This window comes from Balaenoptera acutorostrata, chromosome 19 (genome assembly GCF_949987535.1).
Source record: "Balaenoptera acutorostrata chromosome 19, mBalAcu1.1, whole genome shotgun sequence".
Classification (NCBI taxonomy): domain Eukaryota; kingdom Metazoa; phylum Chordata; class Mammalia; order Artiodactyla; family Balaenopteridae; genus Balaenoptera; species Balaenoptera acutorostrata.
In genome coordinates, this window is record NC_080082.1 from 50,147,502 (window position 1) to 50,161,926 (window position 14,425).

At 49.1% G+C, this 14,425-nt stretch overlaps 1 protein-coding gene across 10 annotated transcripts; it reads left to right on the top strand.

Moving 5' to 3' along the window:
• Positions 1-850: 850 nt before the first annotated feature.
• PROSER3 (proline and serine rich 3) lies at positions 851-12,862 on the top strand. Of its 10 annotated transcripts, none has more exons than XM_028165055.2 (12): positions 851-990; positions 1,379-1,478; positions 1,848-2,033; positions 2,256-2,458; positions 3,454-3,581; positions 3,688-3,788; positions 4,449-4,531; positions 4,632-4,774; positions 9,449-9,624; positions 9,741-10,716; positions 10,816-10,897; positions 11,053-12,855. In XM_028165055.2, exons 3-12 carry the CDS (start codon positions 2,028-2,030, stop codon positions 11,192-11,194), a joined length of 2,040 nt encoding a protein of 679 aa, XP_028020856.2. In that variant the 5' UTR covers positions 851-990; positions 1,379-1,478; positions 1,848-2,027; the 3' UTR covers positions 11,195-12,855. The 10 variants fall into 10 exon arrangements, with proteins under 10 accessions (XP_028020856.2, XP_057389273.1, XP_028020861.2 ...); XM_057533290.1 differs by having other exon boundaries at positions 10,095-10,716; positions 11,053-12,854; XM_028165060.2 differs by having other exon boundaries at positions 4,665-4,774; positions 11,053-12,853.
• Positions 12,863-14,425: the final 1,563 nt, after the last annotated feature.

Consider the following 14,425-nt stretch of genomic DNA (forward strand, 5'->3'; position numbering starts at 1 on the left):
CGGAGCCTTGCCAGAGTGGGGTGCAAGCGTGGCGTTTGGGACCCACGGCCTGAGAAACCCACCAAAGAATTCCCAGTCCCTTTAATCCACCCCCGCCCCGAAGGCGCTCTGAGGATGACGCAGATGGCGGTCTTAGGAGCAGATTCCTGGGTACAGGGAATGCGGTAGCTGGGCCAGGCTGTCAGGAGGACACAGAACAGACCCTATTCCCATCTCAGCAGGGCCCTGGTCCCAGCCCCCCGGCAAGCCGGGCCTAATTCTGTGCGTCTGACTCAGCCTCGGGTGCACAAGGCAGCGGGGTCTGCCAGGTGAGCAGCGGCCAGGGGGCGCGGGCAAGAACAGTCCAGGCTGGCCCCCCTGGGGCAGCGGGCCGGGGCCCAAAATAGCTCATTTTGATCCAGCCACCTCGGCCAGGAGCCCAGGCCTGGCATTTGGCGCAACCAGCTGCTCCTGGAGCAAGACGGAAGTGGTTAGATGACCGGGTGGGACTGGTAGGCTGCTGGACTGATGGAGGGACGGCGGTTAGAGAGGACATAGACGCCCTTATTGCCCCTGCAACGGGAAAGGCCGTAGTTAGACTGAAATCTGTCTGAGATTTACGCAGCAAGAGGGGGAGCGGCTAGAATACACGACTACAGGAAAGCGAGAGTACATTGGAACCCCTCCTAACCGCGAGCCCAGCCTCAGCTCCTTTCCATTGGTCCACGGACTTGCCAATTACTGCAGCTCGCTATGGTTCTCCAATCACACGTGCTCTCTCATTCACGTTACAGCCAACCAATTGTGAGACATCTCCTTTTGGCCACCGTCCAATTACTTTTATCTTCCTATCATTGGTCGCCTTGGAGGCCGCTCTCTTCCCGCGCCTGCAGTCCCAGAGAGGGGCGGGGCTGATAGGGCATTGCTAAGCGACAAAGATGAGCTCCGAGTGAGTCCGGTGACCAAGCAGAGCAGGCGGAAGCGGCGAGGTAGCTGCGGGATGGACCGCAGGTGAGACCGATCCCTCTTCCGGGGATCACAAGAGGCCTGGGGAGGATCAAGGGTGAGAGTAACGCAGCCTAGGATCAGGTTTTCTAGGGTCCGGAGTCTCTCGTTCTCAACCGCACTGGAACTACAACTCCCAAGATGCTCCACAGCCTTAAGCGGCTCCCGCCTTGGACTTCACCATCCCGGGGGTTCCCTAGCGTCTTACGTTCCGCTAAGTGGCCCCGAGGGCTCTTTTTTTTTCCTCTAAGGGTGTTCAGGAGCATCTTGGGAATTAAGATTCTTAATTTTGAATTTGTCCCCAGACTCCCATGGGTGTTATTTTTGACCTTTCTTGCTTAGGCGGAGCCCAGTGACTATAGAGATTGTAATCCATCTACCCCTTTCTCCTCAGATAGTGTCCCAAGGACTCATGGGAAATGTACAGTGATAAGGTTTAGCCTTGGCCTTTAACGTGAGCTCCACTTCAAAATCACCTGGGACACTGCGAAGATGTATGTAGATGCCCAGCCCCCTTCCAGATATTCTGATTCTTTTGGTCTGGGGTGAGGATCACGCATCTGTAGTTTTAAAAGATTCCTCCTAGACTGGATCCACGGTTAAGAACCACCAACCAACAGTTCCTGGGTTCTTCTCTTTTGAGACTGCTCCAAGGGCGGGTGGGAATCGTGCCTCCAGTATCATTGTCTTGAGTGTGCAGTGGTGCTTCATGGGAATTATAGTCCATCTGTTCCAGGAACCCATGGGAATCGTAGTGTGGTTCTGCCCTCTTACCATTCTCCCATTCACCCCACCCACATACAGCCTCCCAGCAGGGCTGCAGTGACCATGCTCTGCCTGCCAACTCCTCTCTCCCCTTGCAGCTTGCCAGTTTTCTCCACCCAAGACAGTACTTTTGGGGACGCCCTCCTGGGTTGAAGCCACTACTGGCCATCCTGAAGCCAGACCTGGCACCCCAAGTAGAGGACACCCCACAGAGAGTGCTGTGTTCCAGCCCAGTAGCAAGGGAGTGACGACTAGAGAGAAGGAAGACATGATGAGAGATGGGGGTGAGAGTTCAAAAGACAGTCCCTCCTCTCTTCCCCATGGCCCTGCCCTTATCCTGTCGTCTACCACCTAAATCCCTCATCACAGTCCCAATCACTTTGAGTTGTTGCAATCGTGGGATGTGTTTCCTCCCCTCCGGACTGAGACTTCATATGTGTCTTCGTTCCCCTACAGGGATAACCCCTCAGCCTCACTTTTTCTTCTCCTCGCTTCCCCTAACTTAGACCCTGAGCTCATCCAGGTCCCAGAGATCCAGGCTCCCAGAAGCTCCCAGGGCTCTGGCCACAGGTCCCAAATCCCCTGAGCTGTTTGAGGAGTCCTGGCCATCCAGCTCAGGGACCCCTTCCCCACCCAGCACCACTGAGGGACAGATGGGAGCCTCTCCACCACCCACCGTGACTGACAGCGAGGACACTGTGATGGCCAAGTAAGTAGCAGTAGCCCTGGGGGAAAAGAAGGGTTTGGATCAGTGGGAGGGGGCAGACATCCCATAATAATCATCACAGCCAGATCTGCACTTTTAGGACCACACTTCATGCATGTTAGCAAGCACTCTGGAGCGAAGTTCAAATCCAAGCTTTGTCACCAACTCTGTATATGATCCTGGCCTCAGTTTCCTCATCTGTAAATTGGGGATATTAATAGCATGTATGCTTTAGGGCTGTTTTAAGTTTTCAATGAGTTACTGTCTGTACAGCATCTATAACAATGCCTGTCACATAGTGAGCACTTGGATTTGTAGGATCCAAGTTCAGCTGCTATAACACAGAGTCCCAAATTAATTGTGGCTTAAACAAGAGAGTACTTATCTCTTCATCACCTAATAGTCCAGACAGAAGCAACCAGGGCTGATATGACAGCCCCTAATTGAGGTGTCAGAGACACAGTTTCCTTCTTTCTTGTCGCTCTCCCTTCCCTAGGCTGTTACCCTTTCCTTCATGGCCCATAATGGCTCCCAGCCACATCCACTTTCCAGAATCACATCTCCTCGTACCTGTTGGTCAAGAACAGAGTTACATGGGCATAAAGCTACAAGGGCACCTGGTAAATGTATTTATAGAATGTATTTATAGAATGGCTATGTGCCCGGGATTATATCATCTTATATAATACTGCATTACTGGGGGACTTCCCTGGCGGTCCAGTGGATAAGACTCCGCACTCCCAATGCAGGGGGCACAGGTTCAATCCCTGGTTGGGGAGCTAAGATCCCACATGCCGCACAGCCTGGCAAAAAAAAAAAACACAACAAAACAAAACAAAATTGCATTACTCTATAAGAAAGGAGAACAGATGTTGAGGGACAACTACCAAGTGCTGCTATGGAGCTAGGTAAACATTGGCTATTGTGATTATTATTGTTATTATTAAATATTAGGCTCTCCTCATCCCACCCACCTCGCAATTCTCTGATGCTCACAGGTACATAAACCGGTTCCGACAGGCTCAGCCCACAAGCCGAGAGGAACGCCAGTCTGCAGGCCCAACCCCAGCTGACTTCTGGTGGCTGTGGCCTGAATCACCAGATCCCAGCAGTCAACTTGCAGCAGGTACCTGCTTCAGTCTCACTACTCCTGGCCTATAACCTCTCCTGAGCGATACCCCCAGCAGCCACTCCTCCTGGCCCCCCCTAAATCAATTGGAGCTTCTCAACAGGAGCCAATGAACCAGAAGGAAGACCCAACACAGCAGTCCCGACTCGTGCCAAGGTGGCCAGTGCATCACAGACTATGGCCCCCCTTCAGGAAATAAAGCAGGTGACATCCCCATCCACTCCTTCCCGTACGTGCCTGAACTGGCAGCACCAGCCCTGGGATAGAATTAGAGTCAACCCCCAATTCAAGGCAGTGTAAACAAAAAAGGGAGGTCTTGCTGGCTAATGCAATCAAGAAATTCAAAGGTAGCTGCTTTCAGGCACAGCTGAATCCAGGTGTTTGAACCATATTGGGAGGAACTTGACTCTCATGGCTCTCTGTTCCTCTTTGTTTGGCTCAATCTCAGGTAGGCTTTCCCCTCAAAATAGCCAAGACGGCCCCGTTAACTCTAGGCTTCTAATGTACTTGATCACTCCAGTGGAAAGAGAAGGCTTTTCCAATAGCTCCATCCTAAACCCCAGGGCTTACTCTCATTCGCTCATCTTTGAGCCAATCACTGTGAACCAGAGGACAGAATATTATGACTAGCCAGGCCTGATCAGGAAGGCAGGGTCAACCCTTCTATAACAATGACTGCACTGAGGGATATGGATCCACAGAGGAAAACCTGGTCTCTCTTTCCTGAGGAGGAAGAGCAGATTCTAAGCCAGCATGTGAGGGCACCAGGTGGAATGTAGACCTGCATCCAGGCCTTCTGTCCCGAGCCCCTTTCCCAGTAGCCTTTGGGATGGGGACTGGCCTTTGACCCCTCTCACCTCACAGAGCCTCAACACGTGGAACTCATCCCTGCTGGACTTGGAGACACTGAGCCTGCAAAGCAGAGCTGCCAGGCTGCTCAAACGCAGGTGCCTCCCCCGCCCCCATCACCCTCCCCACTCCCACCCCTCCAGGCTCGGGCCACTGCCTCTGAGACCCCCGTTGCCTCACTTCTGCCTCTCCCTACAGCAAGGCCTCCATCTCTTCCTCCTCCTCCCTCAGCCCCAGCGATGCCGGCAGCTCCTCATTCCCCCTCAGCTCTGATGGCCTCTCTCCCTTCTCCATGACCTTCACTCCTGACTCCAGCAAGGGCTCTGACCCCGAGGCACAAGGTAGGTTCTGGGAGGCAAGGATGAGGGCAGTCTGGGTGCAAATCCCAGCCTTTCGACTTACCAGCTCTGTGACCTTGGGCCTCTCTGGGCCTTGTTTCCCCAGCTGTAAAACAGGGAAAATAATTGTACTCCTCTGCTATGGGTGTTGTGAGGATTAAATGAGTTGGTGAATACATGGAACACCTACCATGGCTCTGTTAACAGTAGCTATCAGGAGTATGCAGGTTCTCTCCCTGCATCCTGTCTGCAGTTCTGAACACGAAGCCCCAAAATCAGAAGGCTTTTTGCAAAGTTGGCACCACAGCTGATTTGCCAGCTAAATTTGATGTAAACAATATGAAGAATATTCATATATCTATCTTATTTAGGGTGAATATTCATACTTTTTTTTATTGAGGTATAGTTGATTTACAATATTATATTAGTTTCAGGTGTACAACATAGTAATTCAAAATTTTTACAGATTATACTCCATTTAAAGTTATTATAAAATATTGGCTATATTCCCTGTGCTCCACAATATTTCTTTGTAGCTTATTTATTTTATACATAGTAGTTTGTACCTCTTAGCCCCTATCCCTATCCTGCCCCTCCTCTGCTTCCCTCTCCCCACTGGTAACCACTAGTTTGTTCCCTATATCTGTGAGTCAGTTTCTGTTTTGTTATATTCATTCGTTTATTTTATTCTTTCAATTCTACATATAAGTGATAACATACGGTATTCACCTTTCTCTGTCTGACTTATTTAACTAAGCATAATACCTTCCAGGTCCATCCATGTTGTTGCAAATGGTAGAATTTCATTCTTTTTAATGGATGAGTAGGATTCCATTGAATATATACACCACATCTTCTTTATCCATTTGTCTGTTGATGGACACTTACTTAGGTTGCTTCCATATGTTGGCTATTGTAAATAATGCTGCTATGAACATTGGGGTGCATGTATCTTTTTGAATTACTGTTTTCATTTTCTTCAGATATAGACCCAGGAGTAGAATTGCTGGATCATATGGTAGTTCTATTTTTAGTTTTTTGAGGAACCGTCGTATTGTTTTCCACAGTGGCTGCACCAGTTTACATTCCCATAAACAGTGTACAGGGGTTCCCTTTTCTCCACATCTTCACCAACATTTGTTATTTGTGGTCTTTTCGATGATAGCCATTCTGACAGGTATGAGGTGATATCTCATTGTGATTTTGATTTCCATTTCTCTGATGAGTAGCAATGTTGAGCATCTTTGAATGTGCCTGTTGGCCTTCTGTATGTCTTCTTTGGAAAAATGTCTATTCAGGTCTTCTGCCCATCTTTTAATCAGGTTGTTTGTTTTTTGATGTTGAGTTGTATAAGCTGTTAATATATTTTGGCCATTAATCCCTTATCAGGCATACTGTTTGCAAATATTTTCTCCCATTCAGTAGGTTGTCTTTTTGTTTTTTTGTTGTTGTTGTTTTTTTTTTTTTATAAATTTATTTATTTTATTTATATATTTTTGGCTGTATTGGGTCTCCGTTGCTGCGCGCGGGCTTTTTCTAGTTGTGGCGAGAGGGGGCTTCTCTTCGTTGCGGTGCGTGGGCTTCTCATTGCGGTGGCTTCTCTCGTTGTGGAGCACGGGCTCTAGGCACACGAGCGTCAGTAGTTGTGGCATGCGGGCTCAGTAGTTGTGGCTCGTGGGCTCTAGAGCGCAGTCTCAGGAGTTGTGGCGCACGGGCTTAGTTGCTCCGCGGCATGTGGGATCTTCCCGGACCAGGGCTTGAACCCGTGTCCCCTGCATTGGCAGGCGGATTCTTAACCACTGCGCCACCAGGGAAGCCCGTCTTTTTGTTTTGTTGATGGTTTCCTTTGCTGTACAAAAACTTTTAAGTTTAATTAGGTCCCATTCATTTATTTTTGCTTTTGTTTCCTTTGTGTTAGGAGACAGATCTACAAAAATATTGCTATGATTTGTGTCAAATAGTGTTCTATGCCTGTGTTTTCTTGTAGGAGTTTTATGGCTTCAGGTCTTACATTTAGGTCTTTAATCCATTTTGAGTTTCTTTTTGTATGTAGTGGGAGAATATATTCTAATCTCATTCTTTTACATGTAGCTGTCCAGTTTTCCCAGCACCACTTATTGAAGAAACTGTCTTTTCCCCATTGTATATTCTTGCTTCCTTTGTTGTAGATTAATTGACCATAAGTGTATGGGTTTATTTCTGGGCTCTCTGTTCTATTCCATTGATCTACTTGTCTGTTTTTGTGCCAATACCGTTCTGTTTTGATTACTGTAGCTTTGTAGTATAGTCTGAAGTCAGGGAGTAAATATTCATGCTTCTTTCTATGGATATATAACATTGAACCGTATGAAATTTTTGTCTGTAAGTGAAAAATGGTTGAATAATGGCAATTTCATATTGTTCAACTAAATACCAATGTGTTTGAGTCTGGTGTACTGACCCAGACCCCTGTCAACACTGTACATACCATGTAACTTTGCTAAAACATGCAAACTGTTGAACTCTCAAATTTCTGCCCCCAAGATTTCAGAGATTGGATTAAGGACCTGGGTTACTGTTACGGTCATCGTTGTTACCGTTACTCTGTGCCCAGGTCCTGGGATGCAGTGTTGCACAGGACAGATGCTCTCCATGTCTCACAGGACTCCCGTGAGTGGGGACAGGCAAGCAGAGAGAACAGAGTGGTGTTTGTGCATGTTGTGTGATCCTGCCCAAGCACTCCCCTGTCTGATTCTTTGCTCCTTCTAAACTTCTCTTTTTATTCACTTCTCCTTCTTGAGCCTCAGTTTCCTCATCTGTAAAATGGGGATAAAACTACTACCTACTTCATGAGTTGTTTTGCAGGTTAAATGTATTCATTATTTCACATAACAAACATTGAGTATCTGTTGTGTATGAAGGCTGTGAGCGGGATTGGGGATTCCTTAGTGAACCAACCATACATGGTCCCACCTTCATGGTCCTCACAGGATAGTGAGTGTGGAGCAGAGAATAGCTACATAACTCCACAAACAAATGTGGAATATAAGCAGAAATGAGGGCCATGCAGGAGATAATTGCGATGCTGGGATGTCAGAGGCCTTCCTGGAAGAGGTGCTATCTAAGTGGAGACCTGAATGATGCAGGTGGGGACAATAGCCCTCTAACCTGCACAAAGGACCTGAGGTCAGAGGGAACACGATGCAGACAATGAACTAGGAAAGGCAAGAGCCAGGAGTAAGAGTAGTGTGGGATAAGGTGGAAGGGATTGGCAGAGGTCAGATTCCATAGGCTATGTAGGCATGTGAGGCATTTGGTCATAATCTACCGGGGAGCCACTGGAGAGTTCTGAGCAAGGAGGGCACGGGATCTTTATTGGCTCACTATGGCTGCTATCAACATCTAGTGAGAGACAGACTCTGGTAGTTTGGGTTGGGCCAGAGCCTGAGGAGCAGAGTAGAGGGAAGTGGCCAGGTTTGGAAGTAGAATCATAGTATATAGAAGGGAGAGAAGAAGAGGTCCCACATGATGCACCCCCCACCCCTTCTCTGTGCAGCATTAGTAGGTGGGGCTTCTGAGAGATAATGGTAGCCATACTAATCATAACTGACAAAATGATGCTCTGGATGATAGGGAATGGTGTCTCTTTGCCCCACAGGACTGAGGACAGCCAGTGGCCCTGCCTTTAGTCACTGCTGTATTCCCAGCACAGGGCTGGGCACTGGGATGGAACACAATAAACAGTTCATTTTGCATTTATGCCACAAATACTGACACTATGTCCTGTTCTTGACACTGAGGATATGATAATGGCCAGATAGACAAAAATTGCTGCCCTTGTGTAGCTGGCATTGTGGAGGGAGAGATGAACAATAAATAAGCAAAGAAGTATGATATTTAGTAGTTAGAAGGCCCTTGTGTAGTTGGCATTGTGGAGGGAGAGATGAACAATAAATAAGCAAAGAAGTATGATATTTAGTAGTTAGAAGGTGATAAGTGCTAAGGAGAAAAATGGAACAGGAAAGAGGATGGAGAGTGGTAGGGCTGGGGTTGTTGCAGTTTTGAATAGGGTAGCCAGGGAAGGCTTCACTAAGAAGGTGATACTTGGGCAAATATTGGAAAGACTTGGAGTGAACCCTGTGGTTACATGAACGAAGAGCCTTCCAGGCAGAGGAAACCGCAAATGCAAAGACTTTTGCTTTTTACCAGGAGAGAGGTGCAGCCTGGGGAAGATTCTAACCCAGGAGGGCCCTGATCTGACTCAGGTGTTCATAGGCTCCCTCTGGCTGCGGGTGGGGACAGTTTGGGAGGATAGGAAGAAGGGAAACCAGGGAGGAAGTTGCTTCGGGGTTGGCAGGTGAGGGAGGTAAAGTGGGGAGAAGTGGGCAGATTCTGGAGGATCTGCCTTGGTCACTGCTGTAACCACCATGTCCAGAACAGTGCCTGGCAAATAATAAGAGCTCAATAAATATTTGTTGATGAATGAAGAATTGAATGATGACAGGTTGAGAAGCCCATGAGGGCTCTCTTCTCTGATTCTGCCCCTTTTCCCACTTCCCAGTCTGCAGGGGAGTTGGGACATTATCTGGAGAGCCTGTCTGAATAACCTTCTGGTACAGTCGAAGGGTGTGTGCTAGGCTGTCCTTGCTCATCCCCCCAGGCCCTGCCTTACCCCTCTTCCCTCTACTTACTCCACAGCAACCCCAGCACCTGCCCCCATCCCTACTCCATCCCCAGTCTCCTCCCGGGCACCCCTGCGGCCAGAGGATGACATTCTGTACCAGTGGCGGCAGCGGCGCAAGCTTGAACAGGCTCGAGGAAGCCAGGGTGATGGAACCTGGGTGCTGCCCCAGACCCCTGCCCTCACCCCTACGGTGAGATGGGGGGAGGGAGGAGACTGAGGGGGCTGGAGCGGGGATCCTAAGGGAAGTTGAAGGAAGGGGGAGGCTGAGGGGGACTGAGGACCCTCTACCCTTTCTCTCCCTCTCAGGTCCCTATCCCCATCTGTCTACAGACCTCTCCTGCCCCTGCGGAGACCCTTGGTTCCCTGGGAACGCAGCCTAACTGCATCCCACTTTGGGGCAGTGTGACTCCACCTGGTCCCCGGGAAGCCTTCCGCTTGGAGAGGCCTCCTATTCCCCCAGGGTTCTCTCCACATATCTTTTGGGGCCCCAGTCCCCATGGATTCTTCTGGGCCCCGCAGCCCGGTCCCTGGGTATCTCTCGGGGCCATCCCTCCCCCGGCCGCGGCCTCCACCCCAGCGCCCCCAGCCTCCACTCCTGCGCCTCCAGCCTCAACCACTGCGACCTCTGCCTCCACTCCCGCGCCCCCTGCCGCCCCCCAGGGCCCGCCCACCCCTGCACCATGCAGCCCAGCCGAGCTCGAGAGGCAGAGCTCCAAGCCTCGAAGAAGCAGAGCCCAACGCCGGGAGTCCGCTGGACGAATCACGGCAGCGGACGAGGGCCCTGGCCCGCAGCTCAGAGGCGCGCTGGGCCAAGTAGTGGCGGCTCGGCTGTTTCCGGCCAGCCTGGAGGACACACCCCCTCGCCAAGAGGGCCCGCCTCCACCCGAGGCTGAATCTCAGAAAGTCAAGGCCACACGCCCTCAAACCGAGACTCTGTCCCCTCGTTCAGAGGTCACGGCCCCTCCATCTGAATCACGGTGTCCCCAGGCAGAGACCCCGCAGGGTCGGTCTAAGGCCGAGTCTCGGAACGCCAAGGCCATGCTCCCCCTAGTGGGATCGGTGCCTAGGAAGGACAAAGACACTTCCTTGGCTGAAGTCGGGTGTAAACCGCCCAAGGTCCGGCCCCCTCCATCTGAGGAGGCGGCCACTTGTGTTAAGGCCCCGTCCCGTCCGTTCAAGGAGGGGGCTCTTGAAGTTGTGGCCGCGCCCTCATCCGCTGATGGCCACGCCCCCTCAGAGGCCCTCCTCTCCCAGGCTGCCAGACTTCTGCAGGCTGCGGAAGGTGAGCTGATGCGCACCGACGCTCGTGGCTGCCCGGATCTGGATGGCAGTCCAGCACGCTACGAGTCCGGCCCGCTGAATCTCGCTCTTTTCCCCCCAGACTCCGACGGCAGCGAGTTCCAGGACGACCCTATACTGCAGGTGCTAAGGGTTCAAAGGGCGGAGCTGCGGCGGCAGAAAAGGTGACCATGCCAGGATTTAAGACACCCGGCCCCTGAATCCTCTGAGACCGCCGTTTGGTACCCACCTCTCCTGAGCCCCTTTCCCAGAACATACACAGCCGCAGACCCCAATCCTGAGCAAAACCTCAGCCTCTACTCCCCTGTCCTTTTTCCAGGAAAGTGGATGCCCAGATATCCCGCCTGCTGGGCCACACTGAAGACCCAGGGTCTTGGTCTCCTCCAGCCAGGTCGCCTCCCAGGTCCCCAAGGATGCGGCTGAGGAGGGAAGGAGCCTCTCTTGAGGCCAGACGACTTTGAATTGTACAGATTCTATTTTTCCTAATAAATTTTTTTTTCAGGTTACTGGTTGTCTCTGAGAAAGAAGTTGTTTTGGAAAGGCCAAGGGTCATGCTAATTCAGGGAAATAGCTCCCATGCCCCGCCTCCCCCCACACACACACCCTAGCTCTGCCCTGCCCCACCTCACCCTAGTTTCTGACCACTGAAGCAAAGTGTCTTCTGGTTTCATCCTCTATGAGGGCAGGAGAGGGGTTCCGGGCAAGACTGGGACTCACCTTATCTGACCTTCAACTCAGGAGTGGATCCTCCTGTCTCAGATGAGACCAAAGGAACTGTCCTCTGGGTATGAAGCTTGTAGAGTCATCAGAGTGTTGGACAATGGTCAGGCCTCAGTCCACATCCTGCTTGACCCAGCAGCAGCATTTGGTGCTCTGATCCCCACCCCCTCCTTGAAGCACTTCTTTTCCTGGCTTCCAGAACCCCAGCCCTCTCCTCACCACTCTGGTTGTGCCTCCTCATTGTGCCTCACACCTGTCACTTTAGTGTGTCCCAGGGCCCTGGCCTTGACTTTTCTATCTACAGTCAATCCCAGGTGCTCTCATCTGGCTTCGTGGGCTCTAAACCCCATCTCTTTTCTGATAGTCCACAAATTTCTATCTTCAGCCTAGAACCTCAGGTACCCTGCTACTTGCTCATCATCCACACAGAAAGGTCTAAGAGATGTCTCAAACTCCACAGATCTTAATCTTCCCCCTAAACTTGCTCCTCCCTGGCCCTCAACTCTGTCCTTCTCAGGTCAGAAGCCTCAGGTCAGAGGCTGCTCAGGTCAGAAGCCTCACAGCTGTCACTGACTCCTCTCGTTCCCTCACACCCACAGTCAGTTGACCAGCAAGTTCTATCATCTCTACCTTTAAAATCTCTCCAGAATGTAACTCCGCCTTTCTCCCCATTCCACTGCCCCACCCCAGTCTAGGCTATCGTCACCTGTCCGGACTATTGAAAAACCTATTGTTTTATCTGTGAATACTTTGACACATTTCCCATCAAAAAAGTAAAGTCTATGTCCCTTCTTGAAACTGGGTTGAACTTTGTGACTGCCTCCACAAATAAAATGCAGAGGAAGTGATATTACTTTAACTTCTTAAATTGGATTAGAAAAGATGATATAATTTCCACCTGTTTTTCTCCCAGTCTCTCTTCTTTCTCCGTCTCTCCCCATCCCCCTCCTTTTGGAGCCCTGGGATGCCATATAAAAAGTCCAGTTGCCATCCTGGATAAGGATTTTGACTACAAAGGTGTCAAAATACAGTGAAATTTATGAATTGCATGGTATGTAAGGTTTACCTCAAAAGAAAAATAAATATTGAACTCCAATGAAGGATATGCATGCTGAAGTATTTAGGAGACAGTATACAATGTCTTTAATTTATTTTGAAATGCATCCAAAAATTAGATTAATGGATGAATAGAGTAATAGGTAGATGTGACATAAAGCAAATATAGTAAAATGCTAATGGTAGGATCTAAGTGGTGGGTATATGGGTGTAAAATTGTTCAGCTTTGCTGTATGTTAGAAAATTTTTATAATAAAATGTTGGAGAATATATGATCAGGATTATTTTGATATTTGTATTTACAAAAAAAGAGAAGATAGGATAGATTTCTGTAAAAAGTAGCTTCTGTATGTCACAGACATGGTAAACATTTGTTTTCAGTCTTTTTGAACAAACCATACATTTAAATAAAATCAAAAGAAGGAAATAGCTGCTTAGATATAAGGAGAAAAAAAGATGTTTATAGTAGCAGAATCTGATCTTGGGGGGTGAGTGGGACCTAGAAATTTTCCTGAGGAAGTTACATTTGAGCTGAGACAGGTAGGAATTAATAACTAACAAAGGGCCATCCTAATTACTATTTCTGGGTTACAAGCCACCCTAAAACTTAGTGGCATAAAACAATCATTTTATTATGCTCATGGATTCTGTGAGTCAGAAATTTGGACAGGGCACAGTTGGGGACAGTTTGTCTCTGCTCCATGATGTCTAGGGTTTCAGCTGGGAAGACAAAGGTGGCTTGACAGCTGGGGGTGGAATCTCTGGAGCTTCTTCACTCCCAAGTCTGACATCAGGGCTCAGATGACTTTAAGCTGGAACTACGGACTGTAGTGCCTACACAAGGTCTCTCCATGTGGCTTATGCTTCCTCAGAGCACGACTACCTCAGCAGAGTTGCACTTCTCACATGATGCCTCAAGGCTCCAGAGCTAGTCATTCCAGTGGACAAAGAATGCCTTTGCCTTTTACTACATAGCCTTGGAAATCACATAGTGTCAATTGCTATTCATTACTATTCTCTATTGGTTGAAGTTGTCACAATCCTGCCCAGATGGAGATAGACTCTACCTTTTCATGAGAGGATTGTGAAAGAATTTGCAGTCGTGTTTTAATGGGGCGGGGGCGCAGAGAATACTCCGGGCAGAGGGAAATTCATGTGGGAAATCCCTGTTATGGAAGTGAGGTCAGCAAGTTCAATAAACTGAAATAAGTAGCTGTAAATTTACCCCTCCGTCAGCACTCCCTTTCCCCAGTCTCGGCTTAAATTTTATCCATAGAAATTATCGCCTTCTAATATTCTATATTTTAAAATACTTATTTTGTAAACTGTCTTTTCCCACTAGCTTTTGAGCTCCATGTGGGCAGGGTATATTTTCCCCTGTTTTGGTTACTGATATATCCACAAATTAAGCGATCAGAGTTTTTGAATGAATGAATGGGTGGATCAAGGATGTACCTTCGAGGGCCTTGTTGAGGGCATGACCAATGGCAAATTCTCTTGGAAAGGGCGTTGTTACAGAGTTTTCTTTTTCTTTTCTTTTCTTTTTTAATGTACATATCTGGTCCAGGGATCAGAGAGCTGTATTTATTTATTTATTTTTAATTAATTAATTAATTTATTATTTATTTTTGGCTGTGTTGGGTCTTTGTTGCTGCGACCAGGCTTTCTCTAGTTGCGGCAAGCGGGGGTTACTCCTGGTTGCGGTGCGCGGGCTTCTCATTGCAGTGGCTTCTCTTGTCGTAGAGCACAGGCTCTAGGTGTGCAGGCTTCAGTAGTTGTGGCATGCAGGCTCAGTAGTTGTGGCACACGGGCTTAGTTGCTCCGCAACATGTGGGATCTTCCCGTACCAGGGCTCGAACCCGTATCCCCTGCGTTGGCAGGCGGATCTTTAACCACTGAGCCACCAGGGATGTCCC